General features: G+C 50.0%; 1 protein-coding gene across 3 annotated transcripts in view; it reads left to right on the top strand.

The window, feature by feature from the left end:
- Positions 1–15,442, top strand: part of LOC138260518 (uncharacterized) — a 68,542-nt gene extending 53,100 nt beyond the window's left edge. For all 3 annotated transcript variants that reach the window (XM_069209110.1, XM_069209111.1, XM_069209112.1), the window contains exons 7-8: positions 7,793–7,883; positions 13,874–15,442. In XM_069209110.1, the coding sequence (XP_069065211.1) occupies positions 7,793–7,883; positions 13,874–13,990 (208 nt within the window). In that variant the 3' untranslated portion in view covers positions 13,991–15,442. The remainder of the gene's footprint in view (positions 1–7,792; positions 7,884–13,873) is intronic.
- The last annotated feature ends 2,408 nt before the right edge of the window (positions 15,443–17,850 follow it).

Raw genomic sequence — 17,850 nt, 5'->3', positions numbered from 1 at the left:
AGGCGCAATGAAAAGCAGTGACTGACTGCTCCTCTTCCCTACCCTGAGGGCGTTTCACTTGTGAGTGTTGGTGGAGGAGGGATAAGATGGTCTGAGCAGGTTATGTTTGCATATTTAGCACAAGGAGTGTTGAGTGTGTAGAAGAGTTACATTATGTAATGAAACGGTTCTGGTGACATGTGATGGTAGCCTTCTTGAGATGGTTTGTGACAGTCCCCCCAAATTCACAAATTTATTTTAGGCCATTTCTGCCCCCCCTGGGGCTGGCTGAGCTGGAGGCCAAAATCCACAGGTAGGCACTTTGCAAAAGACACCTCTGTTTTCTGTGGAAAAATTTGATGTGTCCACGTTGTGTTTTGGGCCATTTCCTTTTGTGGGCGCTAGGCCTACCCACACAAGTGAGGTACCATTTTTATCGGGAGACTTGGGAGAACGCTGGATGGAAGGAAATTTGTGGCTCCTCTCATATTCCAGAACTTTGTGTCACCGAAATGTGAGGAAAACGTGCTTTTTTTTTTAGCCAAATTTTGAGGTTTGCAAAGGATTCTGGGTAACAGAACCTGATCAGAGCCCCACAAGTCACCCCATCTTGGATTCCCCTAGGTCTCTAGTTTTCAAAAATGCACAGGTTTGGTAGGTTTCCCTAGGTGCCAGATGAGCTAGAGGCCAAAATCTACAGGTAGGCACTTTGCAAAAAACACCTCTGTTTTCTGTCAAAAAATGAGATGTGTCCACGTTGTGTTTTGGGGCATTTCCTGTCGCGGGCGCTAGGCCTACCCACACAAGTGAGGTACCATTTTTATTGGGAGACTTGGGGGAACATAGAATAGCAAAACAAGTGTTATTGCCCCTTGTCTTTCTCTACATTTTTTCCTTCCAAATATAAGAGTGTGTAAAAAAGACATCTATTTGAGAAATGCCCTGTAATTCACATGCTAGTATGGTGACCACGGAATTCAGAGATGTGCAAATAACCACTGCTCCTCAACACCTTATCTTGTGCCCATTTTGGAAATACAAAGGTTTTCTTGATAGCTATTTTTCACTCTTTATATTTCAGCAAATGAATTGCTGTATACCCGGTATAGAATGAAAACCCACTGCAGGGTACAGGTCATTTATTGGCTCTGGGTACCTAGAGTTCTTGATGAACCTACAAGCCCATATATCCCCGCAACCAGAAGAGTCCAGCAGACGTAACGGTATATTGCTTTAAAAAATCTGACATTGCAGGAAAAAGTTACAGAGTAAAACGTAGAGAAAAATTGCTGTTTTTTCACCTCAATTTCAATATATATTTTTTTCAGTTGTTATTTTCTGTAGGAAACCCTTGTAGGATCTACACAAATTACCCCTTACTGAATTCAGAATTTTGTCTACTTTCCAGAAAGGTTTAGTTTTCTGGGATCCAGCATTGGTTTCACGCCCATTTCTGTCACTGACTGGAAGGAGGCTGAAAGCACAAAAAATCGTAAAAATGGGGTATGTCCCAGTAAAATGCCAAATTTGTGTTGAACAATTGGGTTTTCTGATTCAAGTGGGAAGCTGGTGATTTTAGCACCGCAAACCCTTTGTTGATGCCATTTTCAGGGAAAAAACCACAAGCCTTCTTCTGCAGCCACTTTTTCCCATTTTTTTTTTTTTAAAAAGGACATTTTCACTGTATTTTGGCTAATTTCTTGGCCTCCTCCAGGGGAACCCACAAAGTCTGGGTACCTCTAGAATCCCTAGGATGTTGGGGGAAAAAAGGACGCAAATTTGTCTTGGCTAGCTCATGTGGACAAAAAGTTATGAGGGCCTAAGCGCGAACTGCCCCAAATACCCAAAAAAAGGCCTGGCACAGGATGGGGAAAAGGCCTGGCAGCGAAGGGGTTAAGAACCACAGGTTCAAGATTTACAAGTAGTACTTTAAATGAAAGGTATTTCACTTAGGTACTCTAGGAACTTTGAATAATAACAATATCATGTACAGTCTTTGTAAAAATGGCAATAAGCTATTTTAAAAGTGGGCACAGTGCAAAAATCAACAGTTCCTGGGGGAGGTAAGTAAAGGTTAAGTTTGCAGGTAAGTAAAACACTTACAAGTCTCAAAGTTTGGTCCAAGGTAGGCCACAGTTGGGGGTTCAAGGCAACCCCAAAGTTACTACAGCAGCAGCTCAGGGCCGGTCAGGTGCAGAGGTCAAAAAGGTGCCCAAAACACATAGGCTTCAAAGGAGAACAGGGGTGCCCCGGTTCCAGTCTGCCAGCAGGTAAGTACCCCCGTCCTCGGGGGTGGGGCAGACCAGGGTGGTTTTGTAGGGCACCGGGGGGGACACTAGCAGGCACTGAAAGTAAACCCTCAGTGGCACAGGGGCGGCCGGGTGCAAAGTGAAACAGGCGTCGGGTTTTAGATAGGAAGTAATGGGGAGACCCGGGGGTCTCTTCAACGATGCAGGCAGGCACAGGGGGGGCTCCTCGGGGTAGCCACCACCTGGGCTAGGCAGAGGGCCACCTGGGGGTCGCTTCTGCACTGGAGGTCGGATCCTTCAGGTCCTGGGGGCTGCGGGTGCAGTGTCTTTACCAGGCGTCGGGTTCTTGGAAGCAGGCAGTCGCGGTCAGGGGGAGCCTCCGGATTCCCTCTGCAGGCGTCGCTGTGGGGGCTCAGGGGGGGGGTCAACTCTGGCTACTCACGGGCTCGCAGTCGCCGGGGAGTCCTCCCTGTAGTGTTGTTTCTCCGCAGGTCGAGCCGGGTGCGGCGGGTGCAGAGTGGAAAGTCTCACGCTTCCGGCGGGAAACGTGGAGTCCTTTAAAAGTTGTTTCTTTGTTGCAAGTTTGTCTTTGTGGAACAGGGCCGCTGTCCTCTGGAGTTCTTGGTCCTTTTAGATGCAGGGTAGTCCTCTGAGGCTTCAGAGGTCGCTGGACCCTGGGGGATGCGTAGCTGTTGCAGTTTTTCTCGAAGTGGGGAGACAGGCCGGTAGGGCTGGGGCCAAAGCAGTTGGTGTCTCCGTCTTCTCTGCAGGGCTTCAGGTCAGCAGTCCTTCTTTGTCTTCAGGTTGCAGGAATCTAGTTTCCGAGGTTCTGGGGAGCCCCTAAGTACTGAATTTATGGGTGTGTTTAGGTCTGGGAGGGCAGTAGCCAATGGCTACTGTCCTTGAGGGGGGCTACACCCTCTTTGTGCCTCCTCCCTGAGGGGAGGGGGGCACATCCCTATTCCTATTGGGGGAATCCTCCAAAACCAAGATGGAGGATTTCTAAATGCAGGGGTCTCCTCAGCTCAGGACACCTTAGGGGCTGTCCTGACTGGTCGTGACTCCTCCTTGTTTTTCTCATTATCTCCCCTGGACTTGCCGCCAAACATCGGGGCTGTGTCCAGGGGGTGGGCATCTCCACTAGCTGGAGTGCCCTGGGGCATTGTAACACAAAGCCTGAGCCTTTGTGGCTCACTGCTAGATGTTACAGTTCCTGCAGGGGGGAGGTGTGAAGCACCTCCACCCAGAGCAGGCTTTTGTTTCTGTCCTCAGAGAGCACAAAGGCCCTCACCGCATGGGGTCAGAAACTCGTCTCTCAGTAGCAGGCCGGCACAGACCAGTCAGTCCTGCACTGAACAATTGGGTAAAATACAGGGGGCATCTCTAAGAAGCCCTCTGTGTGCATTTTTTAATAAATCCAACACTGGCATCAGTGTGGGTTTATTATTCTGAGAAGTTTGATACCAAACTTCCCAGTATTCAGTGTAGCCATTATGGAACTATGGAGTTCGTTTTGACAGACTTCCTGACCATATATTTAATATGGCCACAACTGTACTTACAATGTCTAAGAATAGACTTAGACACTGTAGGGGCATATTGCTCATGCAGCTATGCCCTCACCTGTGGTATAGGGTGACTTAACTATGCCACAGGCAGTATTTTGTGTGCATGCCATCCTGAGGGGGATGCCATGTCGACTTTGCCTTTTTCTCCCCACCAACACACACAATCTGCAATGGCAGTGTGCATGTGTTAGGTGAGGGATCCCTTAGGTACCTTTTACAAGGGACTTACCTGTGTGCCAGGGGTGTGCCAATTGTGGAAACAATGGTACATTTTAGGTGAAAGAACACTGGTGCTTGGGGCCTGGTTAGCAGGGTCCCAGCACACTTCTCAGTCAAGTCAGCATCAATACCCGGCAGAAAGTAGGGGGTAAGTGCAACAGGGAGCCATTTCCTTACATGTATACATTGCATAGTTCACAGCATCAGGTACGTTTAGCATTTGTTGTAAGGATGATGTTACATGAAATAATACGAATGCAGGGTAGTATCATATAATTGTAATGTTTGTGCAGGTGTTTTATAGTGCAGACGTACCACCAATACTCTGTTCCAAACGCCCTGAAAGCCTCCAGCGAACGGAAGCCGCTAAACAAAGTGCTATCCAGTATCCAGAGAATCACAGTGAGCCTCGTGCGTCAAGGAGTCCACAGTGGGTGGGGTGTGGGCTCTCCCTGGTGGCCTCTGGAATGGTCCACATGCACCCACCAAGGCACTGACCATCCAAGTTCTGCATAAGTATGACCATCATTCGACTACAGGAACATTCTGAGTGGCCTGAGGGTCCCCTGAGTGCCAGGCCCCCTGGTGGAGTCTGCCTGGCTAGCCCACAGGTGCTGCGAACAGCCTCCTAAGGATGCAGCTCATCTCTGGTCTGCACAAGCTCACCCTTCCCCTCTCCCTCTCACCCAGTACTGTGGCCTTGCTGTGACACATGAGGCCACTCCAGGGACGTGTTAGCTCCTTGTGTCCCAGTCTGCACGTGTTCACTTCAAAGCAGTGAGGCCTTAGGCCCTGGTGTTCTGTTCCTCATCACAGTGCACTGCTCAGACCTGACTGCGGTGAGACTCTTGGAGTCGTGGACAGCGAGGATACTAAATGAATATAGATAGTCCTAAAACATGCTATACATGCTGTGGTGATATAACAGAATTTTGGAAAGTTACCATGAGTCTAGTATAGTTTTGAGCTATAATTGCAGAGTTGTGATCAGTTTGTTTCCAGGACTTGAGTTTAGGAGTCATGGTTTTCCCACTGATGTATTAAACGCTGTTTCCTGGGTTGCAAACCTACTTGTGGTTCTGATTTGACGCTAACCTGCATAGGGGCAAGCACACTTCCTAGTATGTGTGTCAGGTATGCTGTAGGGAAGTAACTTCAGGTAAGCAATCTTGGTGTGTCCATTCTTACAACTTGAAATACAGGACAAAGCTGCCTGTGTCCCATGCACATACATTTATTGAGAAGCCCCTATTACAGCAGGGAAGATATATGAAAAACATCAACAGCTCTCTGGAAATCAGTGTGCACAGATTCACTGGGGCACATATAGACATCCAGTATGGGCTGCACTCTGATGCAGCCCCAGTGCTCACATGCACATTAAAGGGATGGTTACGGGGCAGTGGAGTGATAACTTGGGGAGACAAGGGGTGGCAGTATAGAATCCCGTCCAGTTCCATTTGGCCTGCTGTTCCCGCCTCAAATTACTGGGTGCAAGAATACCTGGCCGTATTTTAGCAGGTGGCAAAACACGCCCAGTAAACCACCAAGGACAGTGGGGCACGTCCATAGGGCTGGGTACAGCTTGACCCCCATCTACACCTCAGGGGCAATGTATGGGAAACCTCCACCGTGTAGCCCTCTGACACCCTTCCCATATCTCCAGCAGAAACCCACTGCACTTCTTCCCACTCAAATTTACCACCTACTCGAAGCAGATGGTAAATGTTAGATCAGATGTCCCCAAAACCTATTTTTTTTCACCCAGTAATTCAGGGTCAGCATGAAAACCACTCGGAATCCTGGCCCCGATATCGCCCCAGAGTTACTGCAAACTTCTCATACTTTTAGAAGGCTGTGCAAGAGCAGTGACAAAGTTGCTTGTCAGAAATATGCAATTAATCAAGCACCCCCAATACTGATTATTACTTGCATACATCTTATATGTGCCATGGCACATTTATTGACACTTCTCAGCATGGACTACGGTGGAGAGACCCCCCAGTCTTGGTGTGCCTACCACTTAAGAAGAGCATAGATTAGGGATTAAGGCGAAGGAGAAACCATATCATCGTGGCAAGAGCCCTCTTTAAGGTCATAAACATACACAGGTCTCCATAAGAAGTACAATGCACACATGGCTTGTGGCTGTAGAGGCCTGGATGGTTGGTTACTAACCTGCCCTACTGAAACAGCTTCCAGCCGGGCCTTTCCTGCCCCCCTCCCCAACACACACACACACACACACACACGGTTTGGTGGGTTAGTGCCCACGGGCCAGCGAAGCCACCTAGGTCATCCTGGAGCAGTGCGGACATTATCACGGAAGACACGAGTGACCAGTAGTAGCTGAGAAGCATCCCAGCCTCCACCGCCTGCATGGGCAAGCGGTGCCTGCAGAGACTCAGGCAGGTGGGGCTCAGTCCCATCATGCACAGCAGGGGGTGGGGGGCACAGTTGGGAAGACTGGCAGGCATGGGCACTTCACGCTTCCCCTGCCAGAGGCAAGGTTTCATTTAAAAGGTAAGGACTGAATGCGTAGTGGGACTCCGTGACCTAATACGGAGTCACTAAGGCTAGCCACCGCTGCCCCGGGCTTGCATTGTGGTGCTTGCGGCAATTCCCTTGGTCCCCCTGATCTTAGTGTCACGACAGCAGCAGGAACCAAATTAAATAGGGCTCCAAGAGCCTGTTTACTTTCTATAGGGGTTAAAGGTGGGACAAAGGGTCAGTCATGTGACGTCATTAGCGGGCGAGTGGGTGTGTGAAATCACTTCCACTCCCCCTGGAATTTTAATGTGTTAGCTTCCATGTTGGAAATCAAGAAAACAGATGTTGTGCACCGAGGATCTGGGGCAACGTCTCGTCGCAGGTCAGTTCCTTGTCCTTGTTGGTGCATACCAGGAAAGGGCTGAAAACTCACCTCTTCATTGAATAGTGGCCGCTGTAGTCTTTGAAAGTTAGAGATTGTGAATACCTGCCATAGACTGCAGTAAGGAAGCAAGCGTGCTGAGCACTGGAATCAGAAGCTTATCAAAGAAGTGCAAGTCAGGTGCGACACAGGTGCAGATCAAGTGTGGCATGTCGCAGGGCAAGAAAAAGCTTTGGATGGGATGAGGTCCGCACTGGGATAATGCTGGTAATTTTTCTGTTATCATATTCCATATTCTGGGCATCCACTGCATGACACACGGAGAAGGGTTTCCCCATCTTGGATTTTGAGAATAAGGCACACAATGGGATTGTTTGTGCAGGGCAAACAGGAACTGCTCCATTAGTGACTAGGGTGGCCCAACTACTCTGACCCCATTGGTTAGAAAAGAGCCAGGATCGTCCCATCCACCAGCTGGTGTGCTAGGTATAAATGTGGCACCCAAAGGCACCATCCTTAGAACACTTTGAACCTGCAGAAGAACAGGAGATCAACCCACTGTACTGGTAAGGCCTGTCTCTCCTGGTACATAAGGAGTGCCATGCCTATATTCTAGTGCATTGACAGGCCTCTGTCATTGTGATAAGACATGGGACTCTTCACTCTTGTCCCCTGGTGTATTAAGAGGTCTGTGGATCCTGCCAGTGTAATTGTGAGGCCTGTCTCTGAGGGCTGTTGGATACCCCTGAGCCTGAAACCCCTTACAGTGCCTGTGCGTTAGAGCACAACCCTGGCCCAATGCACCAGTTTTCATGGATCTTAACAGTCCCACGAAAGGGTGTGTGCCCGATTCTAAAGACTTGTTTCTGCCAGATGGTTTAACAATGTCTCAATTTGGTTTTCAGGGCCTGGACCTGCATCAGCAGCCATGCACGGAAGAAGGGTGCATTCCTTGTAACAGTGCCGGCCCTGGAGGAGTCTCTCACCAAGTTCAAGGTCAGTGTCCGTCACATCTTGCTTCATGCCTGCCCGGTGGACAGGTCATATTTGGCCACCGGGTGGTGGTGTTTCCGGTCACTCTAGTGCTAAACCTGAACGTGGGCATGCTGGTCATCATAGCTTGCTTTTCAAAGTGGGTGCTGAAGGAAACAGTAGGATAAACGATATTGGTGTGTGCTTCTCTTGCTGTGTTTCGTTGCTGGTTTTCATATAATGCACATCTGCCATTGGGGTGGACTGTCTGCTCTGCAGTATTGTGGGTATCTGTGTGGTTCTATGATGTACGTAGACTGGGTTGCAGTAGTTACTTTGGCCCTTGTCCTTTGAGTTATTTCTGCTGGTGAGTGTGTTGAAAGGTAAAATCCAGGAATGGGTTTGTGGTGTGCTTCATTGGAAAAGCAGACACCAGTAGTCTGCTGAGAGTGTTCTGTGGTTTGGCTGGCTCGGTGCTGGTTGAATTTGTCTCTGAAGTTAGTGGAAGACCCACATTGCCATTTGTCTGGCTTTTGGTGGTGTGTTTCTTGTGTGAGGGGGTTGTCAGTGAGGAAGTGTGTTCTGTTGATTGGCATCATTGGATAGAGGTTTAGCTCTAGTACCTTATCGCTTTGGTGCTCACCTGACCTTGCAGACCGCTAGACACTGTTGGTTTGGAGCTGGAGAGGGAAGGAGGAGTCAGACGAGGAGTGAGTGATGCACCTTAGTTCTTCTGTATGGAGCAGTCCGCAGGATTAGTATTAATGTCAGACCTATCACAGGCATCAGTGACAGCAATGCCACATTCCTCAGTCTGTCCTTCCTTGGACCGTGTCCCAGGGACACAAAAACCACAACAGTCCAATTAAACTGCCCTGGTCAAGCACCCTCCTGCAGTTGGCTCCCTCCGGCTCTTTTCTTCAGATCTCATCCTCCAGGCCCTGGGTTGAGCCAGAGGGGAACCTGAGCCCCACTACCTCCCAAGAGGCACACCCTCAACTAATCCGATGGAGCTTCACATGAACCGAACCCAACCTGATAAATATGCAGTCTCCACCCAGGCCACCTGCCTATGAGAAGACAAGGAATCAATTGAACGATGCTTCAGGAACGGGTCGTTCATCCTGGACACCAAGATCCTCGGGCCCATCACAAAGGCCATAGTCTGCTCGTTTAATTCCAACTGCATAGAGCAATCACCCACCAAGGCAGAGCAAACGATAATCACAGATTTTGAAATTGTATCAGCGCTGCACTTCGCAAAGCCCCACAAAACTGCGCCCCGTCCTCCGCTGAACTCAAAGGATAAGGGCTGTCTTACCCTTATCTTTCATCCAACGTATAAATCTCAGGGCCCTTGGGAAATCCTAAGTAGAGGCGAACTCTTGAGAATCTGCAATGCCACCCCAGGGCTGGAGCACTTAAACAGCAAAGATCTTGAGTACATAGCCTTTCTAGCAGCAAGCAAGTGTGGCACAAACAAGTGCGCGGACGTCTTCATTAGTGCGGAAAAAGTGCAGCTGATACTATCAAAATCAGAGGCATTTGAACTTTGGGGTATAGAGCTTAAAGAAGTGAACAAGGCAAAGTACCGCATGGTACCGGGGGAAAAAGCGACAGAACACAGACAGCAAACCCCAGGGACATAACTCAGAGATCAGTCCTACAACATGCCAAGACAGCTTCTTCCCCCTCAGACCAATAGATTTCATAATCTCCATCACACAGCAACACCAAGAAATAAGATGAGACCAGGTAACGGAGCTGCAAAAAGAAGAAACTAGTTGGAACAAATTATTCTCTTGACCCCGACACACCCCTGCTCCCCAGGACAGGTGTGGGGTCCCAGGAACACTAACAAATATTTCAAACTTTGGATCACGGCCCATACATGCGCTGGCACCCTGATAGCTATCGCTTGATCGTCCTCCACGACACTGATTCGAGGACCTTGTACACCTGCTTTGTGGACCTTTCTAAAGCCTTCGACTCTGTGAAACGGCACAGATTGTGGAAAAAATTAGTGGATCTCAATATTTCGCCAAACTTGCTAAATGAAATTAAGCTCTTATATTTTGACAACTGTGCCAGGGTTAAAGTTGGCAACAATGAAAGTCTCGGCAAGAGGAGTAAAGCAAGTCTGTATCCTAGCCCTGATGTTGTTCAATCTATATCTTGCAGACCTGTGTGCACATTTGAACTACTCCAGTTCCCATCCCCCCAGACTAGGCTACCAACTGCTCTTCTTCATACAGGCAACATCGTCCTCTTGAACCTATCAGGCACACAGCTGCAAAAAACTGCTAAACACCCTGGATCAGTACTGCAAATCCAACATGTTGCTGTTAAACCTGTAAAAAACCAAGGTAGTCCTCTTCGGCAAGCGCATACTAAAGAAAAAGCAGTGGCTCTGTGAAAACCAGCTTGTGGGCAGAAGAATATTTGGGAGTCTGGTTGCAGGAAAGGTGGTCTCACTGCCTGCATTAAAACACCCTGAAAGCCAGAGTGGCATCGCAACTTGCAGCCCTTCAAAAACTATTCCTGAATCTGCAAAGTCGAAGCTGGAGGCCGCTCCTCAGTGATCAGAGCAAAGTTCCTGCCTTTCCTGATATATGGCTTAGAAAGTTGTCCCATGCAAGTTTAATGATTTCTTGAACATTGCTCAGAGTAAAGTTTTCAGACGTCTCTTCAGCCTACCACACAGCTCCTCACCAGCACAAATCAGACTGGAATTCAGTCTACAAGACCAAGCCCTGGTACAGAATGGAGCTGTCCTCAGATATGCCTCTCTATTAAGACGAGCGCCCCGAACACACTAAAAGCACTAATCCGGGAGACATTAGGAATGAACTCTCCGGATGACTCAAATTAATGGTCTGACAAAATTGCCTTAGTAATCAAGCAACTTCAGGCAGAAGTGCTGTGGCAAAAGAAGTCGCTGCATAAACCATTCAAGAAACAAATAAATAAGCAAATCAAACAGCTGTTGTGGAGCAAGGACAAAGACAAGTTCAGGTCACGGTCCCACTCATGGATGACTATAAACAGGTAGAAGACACCGACAGCACAGGCATACCTGGGAGAAACACTAAAATTCCTAAAAATAAAGGTTCTGCACGCCAAGCTGGGTATCCACCCCTCACTGCACATGGTCCCAAAATGGCGCAAACCCTCACAAAACGGGTAATGCAGACTATGTGCATATAATCGGGAAGACTTTCTACTCCTTCTATGCATATGCCCCGCACTGTCGCCCTGGCGCAAACTGTACCTCATAAACATGTTCAACGCAAACAACATTTGATCATGCAGACAAGCTATCCTATTTCCTCTCAAAGGAGTGACACCTATGCACACGGCATATGTAGCAAAATTCTTATTAATAGCAGAACTCCTGTTAAAGCTTACATTAACAAACTTTGGAAACCGAGGGAAGTATTCAGCTCATGACTAAACAACTTCCTTTTCAGTACTCTCTCGCTCAGCCTAGATGCAGAACATTACAGGCAGCGCGGAAGGCAGAGGCAGTTTTTAAGTAATCATCACCAGACATCCTTTTAAGTGGACTTCCTTTACTTCGGCTAGGGTCCATTATATTTAGCCTGGGTGAGCTAGAATCCTGTTGGTTGTTTCTGGCCTGCCAATTTTACCATTTATGTATATTGCTGACTGCAAAGATTTTGATTAGTTATGCAATAAAGGTATATCATCATCATTATGCATCCAGAACGCCTCCTCACGCCTCATCCTGGACATCCCCCTCCACTGCCATATCACAGACACCTGAAAAACCTGCACTGGCTCCCAGTCAACAAGAGAATCACCTTCAAACTCCTCACCCACGCTGACAAAGCACTGCACAACACCAGACTAGAATACCTCAATGACTCTCCTTCTACAGCCTGACCCGGCATGTCCGCTCCGCCGCCCTCGCAACTGTCCCACGCGTCCACAGAACTACAACCGGCGGTAGATCATTCTTGCACCTCGCCGCCAAAATGTGGAACACTCTTCCCATCCACCCCCCACCTGCGCCAGACCAAAGACCTCCTTACCTTCAGGAAACTTCTCAAGACCAGGCTGTTCGAGCAGTAGCAGCCCCCCCCATCCCTCCCCTCCTCCTCCACCATCCCCTCCTCAGCGCCTTGAGACCCTCGCGGGTGAGTAGTGCGCTTTACAAGTTCCTGATTGATTGATTATACCACAACAGTCCAATAGTGTTTTCCCAGTGGTTTTTGTTAGGAGTGATAGGAGGGAAAGACCTCTCGGGTGAGCATAACACGCGGGACATGAATCCTCGGATTCTCTTCTGGGGTTCCTATGCCTCCTTCTGCATGGTCGTCCACGATCCCAGGTCTTCCTGGTCCCCTTGAAAATGGCGTGACCTTGGAATAAACAAAACAGGGACCAAGTCTTGGAGTATTATCCTATGCAAATACACCCGGCGCCGCCATCACCACTGTGTATTTAACCTTCACCTCTCAATTACCCTTCAGGGGTGCAGCCGGTCCTGGCTTCACGCCACGTCCTGTGCCCTTCTCTCCAGGCCCTCACTATCCACCAAGCCACCCCCGTGAATAGTATCTGAGTCACTTGCCTGCAGCCACGGACCTGCTCCAGGGTTGCAGTGTCCGGCTCCACAGCGCCTCTCTAATGGGGTCTTCGTGCAACTCCAAGCTCGGCCTCGCCTCTTTAGTCGTCACCCATTTTCTCTTCCACGCCATCCTCCTCCTGATTTTCTCTTGCACCTCCTCTGCTCGACCTCCACTCCGCCTCTGCTCGCGCGGACTCTCATCGCAGCCTTCCCTTGCTCAAATCCCACGTCCGGTCACGTTGTTCCGAATCAGCAACTAGATTGCTGGCCTTGCCTAGTGGTTGCTGTCTTGCTGATTCCCCATTACAGACTCTTTCTCAGCTGGTAGAAGGGCAAGGATCGCCTCGAAGTGATCAGAGGGGTGCAGTGAGGGTGTCTGAGGTTCTCTCTTAGGGGATCGCCATTAATAGTCATAAGCACTGAATAGTCCTGCCCATGTGTGAGACTATTCAGTGCTTATGACTTTAACGGAGATTCCTCTAAGAGAGAACTGTGATTACAGGTAAGAAACCATTCCGTCTGCTCACCTTGCTCTAACCCTGCTAGAGGAATGGGTTAAGAGTTACCAGAGGTGGCGACCTCCGGTGCCGGACAGAAGACATTTTAAGGATCTCCTTCCAGGCCATACTGTACTGTTGTCCGCTTGCTGCAACCAAGGACTCCACCACTGCCTTGCACTTCATGTCCACTGGATGACACTGCTGCTTTCGTCCTCCTTTTCTGGGCTTAAACGCTGCTTACAGGAGCTGATCACTGCTCCTGCTGCACGTCCGGCAATCTACACCCTCTGCAGACAGGTTGTCAGGGTTGGTAAACCACCATTGTGGGCTTCATGCATGTGGGTAGCACAGTGTCTGTCTCGTGCTTTGTGAGTAGTTTGAGATTACGTTGGACAATAAAGTCTTGCCGTGGTCTGCGGTTGGTCGATAGACACCTGCTCGGGAGTACCTCTACTGAGAAGCGTAGCTATGTGTAGACAAGCTTCTTGCAGTTGCTGCTTTCATGGTTACTCTCTTGTGGTGACTGAATTGGCATCTACATGTAGTCTGAGGACCCAAAGGCTGTGTGTTCAGGTTTATGTACTTGGAAGCAGACCGTTGTGTGCTGCTCGGGTGTGTACTATCTCCACTCCTGCACTGTAGGGTGTTATGTAGTGGATTACGTTCATTTGGGGGTACTCCGTCAGGGGGTATCCCAAAGCCAGCCCCACGGACACATGATAAGGGTGCCAAAAGGCTGATTCCCTTATGCTGGAGCTGGTGGGGTGCAATGGAACACACCCCACCAGCTCCAGCATAAGGGAATCAGCCTTTTGGTACCCTTACCATGTGTCCGTGGGGCGGGCTTCGGGATCACACACTGTGGACAGTGTTGACACGGGCTCCTCTCCTCCGCTCTAAAGCTTTGTTTTGTGTTTCAGACTGGTATCGACCTGCGAGCCTGGGTGGAAGAGATCCAGCTGGACTACAACGTGTACCTAGGTCCAGACACCGACAACGAAGCCCTGGAGAGCATTCATGTGTACCAGGTCCGGTAGCAGGTTCTGAAGCAGCCGCGCAAGGGACTTAATAGGGTCTGTGGTACCTCAGGATTGCCCACACAGGTGCCTGCTGGAGCTGCAGCACTGACTGATCACCACCACACAAGAGGCATGGACTGGCAGAGGATACTGGGCCTTGGCAGACTGAGGCCAGACCTGAAGCAGGAGGCTCCCCAGCCCTGCAGAAGTAGCGACATCTGAGGCAGAGCCTGGTGGGGACCCTTGGATCTTCAGCCTGCACTGGGACAGAGCCTGGTGGGGGTCCTTGGATCTTCAGCCTGCACTGGCACAGAGCCTCGCGGGGCCCCTTGGATCTTCAGCTTGCGCTGGGACAGAGCCTGGGGGGACCCTTGGATCTTCAGCCTGCACTGGGACAAGGCCTGGGGGGACCCTTGGATCTTCAGCCTGCGCTGGGACAGAGCCTCGCGGGCATCCTTGGATCTTCAGCCTGCGCTGGGACAGAGCCTGGGGGTACCCTTGGGTCTTCAGCTTGCACTGGGACAAGGCCTGGGGGGACCCTTGGATCTTCAGCCTGCACTGGGACAGAGCCTCGCGGGCCCCTTGGATCTTCAGCTTGCGCTGGGACAGAGCCTGGGGGGGACCCTTGGATCTTCAGCCTGCACTGGGACAGAGCCTCGCGGGGATCCTTGGATCTTCAGCCTGCACTGGGACAGAGCCTGGTGGGGACCCTTGGGACAGAGCCTGGTGGGGACCCTTGGATCTTCAGTTTGCGCTGTGACAGAGCCTGGTGGGGACCCTTGGATCTTCAGCCTGCGCTGGTACAGAGCCTGGGGGACCCTTGGGTCTTCAGCCTGCACTGGGACAGAGCCTGGGCGGACCCTTGGATCTTCAGCCTGCACTGGGACAGAGCCTGGGGGGACCCTTGGATCTTCAGCCTGCACTGGGACAAGGCCTGGTGGGGAACCCTTGGATCTTCAGCCTGCGCTAGTACAGAGCCTGGGGGACCCTTGGATCTTCAGCCTGCACTGGGAATAGGCCTGGGGGGGACCCTTGGATCTTCAGCCTGCACTGGGACAGAACCCGAAGCGGACCCTTGGATTTTCAGCCTGCACTGGGACAAGGCCTGGGGGGACCCTTGGACCATCTGCCTGCACTGGGTTTAGCCTCTCGCAGGTCCCTGGACACCGTTAAATGTGTCTGTCAACAAGCTGTGGGTATGTAACATACAGTCCACTTCCACCTCATGTGTGTTGGTGATCTGTGGAAATAATGTGATGTAAAAAGAACTATTGAGGAGTTGTTTTACAACAGTTCGAGTATTTCAGAGGCTGTTTACCGAAATTGCAACACATAACTGAGCGAAGAGGTTAAAATGTAGCTTTGCACAGCTGGGACAGCACTCCTCCTCCAGTAAGGTTCAGCAGGCCCTGGCTTTCAAGGACTCTTACTGTGGGAAGAGAACATGCTAATAAAATGTGTTTTGATGCATTTGTTTCTCCTTTTGTTTTCAGTGTGAGTATTTTTGTTCGCCCAAGTTGTCCTCAAGGCTGATCAGCAGACAAGTGTGGGTACAGCTGCTGATCCGGACACTCGTCCCAGACTCCCCACGTCCACGGTGTAGGAGGCTGGACTGGCTTGTAGTGAGTACCAAGGGGTACTTGCACCTTGCACCAGGCCCAGTTATCCCTTATTAGTGTATAGGGTGTCTAGCAGCTTAGGCTGATAGATAATGGTAGCTTAGCAGATCAGCTTAGGCTGAACTAGGAGACGTGTGAAGCTACTACAGTACCACTTAGTGTCATATACACAATATCATAAGAAAACACAATACACAGTTATACTAAAAATAAAGGTACTTTATTTTTATGACAATATGCCAAAGTATCTTAGAGTGTACCCTCAGTGAGAGGATAGGAAATATACACAAGATATATATACACAATAGCAAAAATATGCAGTATAGTCTTAGAAAACAGTGCAAACAATGTATAGTTACAATAGGATGCAATGGGGAAACATAGGGATAGGGGCAACACAAACCATATACTCCAAAAGTGGAATGCGAACCACGAATGGACCCCAAACCTATGTGACCTTGTAGAGGGTCGCTGGGACTATTAGAAAATAGTGAGAGTTAGAAAAATAACCCTCCCCAAGACCCTGAAAAGTGAGTGCAAAGTGCACTAAAGTTCCCCTAAGGACAAAGTAGTCGTGTTAGAGGAATAATGCAGGAAAGACACAAACCAGCAATGCAACAACTGTGGATTTCGAATCTAGGGTACCTTTGGAACAAGGGGACCAAGTCCAAAAGTCACAAGTAAGTCGGAGATGGGCAGATGCCCAGGAAATGCCAGCTGCGGGTGCAAAGAAGCTTCGACTGGACAGAAGAAGCTGAGGTTTCTGCAGGAACGAAAAGGGCTAGACTTCCCCTTTGGTGGACGGATCCCTCTCGCCTTGGAGAGTCGTGCAGAAGTGTTTTCCCGCCGGAAGGATGCCAACAAGCCTTGCTACACGCAAATCGTGCGTTTGGCATTTTTGGACGCTGCTGGAGCCCAGGAGGGACCAGGAGGTCGCAAATTGGACCTGAAGAGAGAGGGGACGTCGAGCAAGACAAGGAGCCCTCACTGAAGCAGGTAGCACCCGGAGAAGTGCCAGAAACAGGCACTACGAGGATGCGTGAAACGGTGCTCGCCGAAGTTGCACAAAGGAGTCCCACGTCGCCGGAGACCAACTTAGAAAGTCATGCAATGCAGGTTAGAGTGCCTTGGACCCAGGCTTGGCTGTGCACAAAGGATTTCCGCCGGAAGTGCACAGGGGCCGGAGTAGCTGCAAAGTCGCGGTTCCCAGCAATGCAGCCCAGCGAGGTGAGGCAAGGACTTACCTCCACCAAACTTGGACTGAAGAGTCACTGGACTGTGGGGGTCACTTGGACAGAGTTGCTGGATTCGAGGGACCTCGCTCGTCGTGCTGAGAGGAGACCCAAGGGACCGGTAATGCAGCTTTTTGGTGCCTGCGGTTGCAGGGGGAAGATTCCGTCGACCCACGGGAGATTTCTTCGGAGCTTCTGGTGCAGAGAGGAGGCAGGCTACCCCCACAGCATGCACAAGCAGGAAAACAGTCGAGAAGGCGGCAGGATCAGCGTTACAGAGTTGCAGTAGTCGTCTTTGCTACTATGTTGCAGGTTTGCAGGCTTCCAGCGCGGTCAGCGGTCGTTTCCTTATCAGAAGGTGAAGAGAGAGATGCAGAGGAACTCGGCTGAGCTCATGCATTCGTTATCTAAAGTTTCCCCAGAGACAGAGACCCTAAATAGCCAGAAAAGAGGGTTTGGCTACCTAGGAGAGAGGATAGGCTACTAACACCTGAAGGAGCCTATCAGCAGGAGTCTCTGACGTCACCTGGTGGCACTGTCCACTCAGAGCAGTCCAGTGTGCCAGCAGCACCTCTGTTTCCAAGATGGCAGAGGTCTGGAGCACACTGGAGGAGCTCTGGACACCTCCCAGGGGAGGTGCAGGTCAGGGGAGTGGTCACTCCCCTTTCCTTTGTCCAGTTTCGCGCCAGAGCAGGGGCTAAGGGGTCCCTGAAGAGCTGGCCTGGTCACCATTCTGTTGCTTATTACAATATTTAGGTGTTAAATTGGTACAAATGGGATGCACCAATGCCCAGAAACTGTTACCAAGTTTAAGAATGATGAAATAAGAAATACTATTACAAAATGTGCGGCATAATTTAGTCAATCAACCTTGCTACATAATCTGGCACTCTCCTGCCATATAATTCTAGTGGCCTTGGATATACTGTATGGAAAATGGCCACAAAGATTGAGATAGAAGCCAATAGGTTGTGGACAGTAGCCAGCGGTGCTAGACGCCTAATAGTGGGCCAGGCAAGAGATTTAC

Source organism: Pleurodeles waltl, chromosome 9, assembly GCF_031143425.1.
Source record: "Pleurodeles waltl isolate 20211129_DDA chromosome 9, aPleWal1.hap1.20221129, whole genome shotgun sequence".
In the NCBI taxonomy this organism is placed as follows: Eukaryota; Metazoa; Chordata; class Amphibia; order Caudata; family Salamandridae; genus Pleurodeles; species Pleurodeles waltl.
This window is presented reverse-complemented; position numbering and strand designations above follow the sequence as displayed.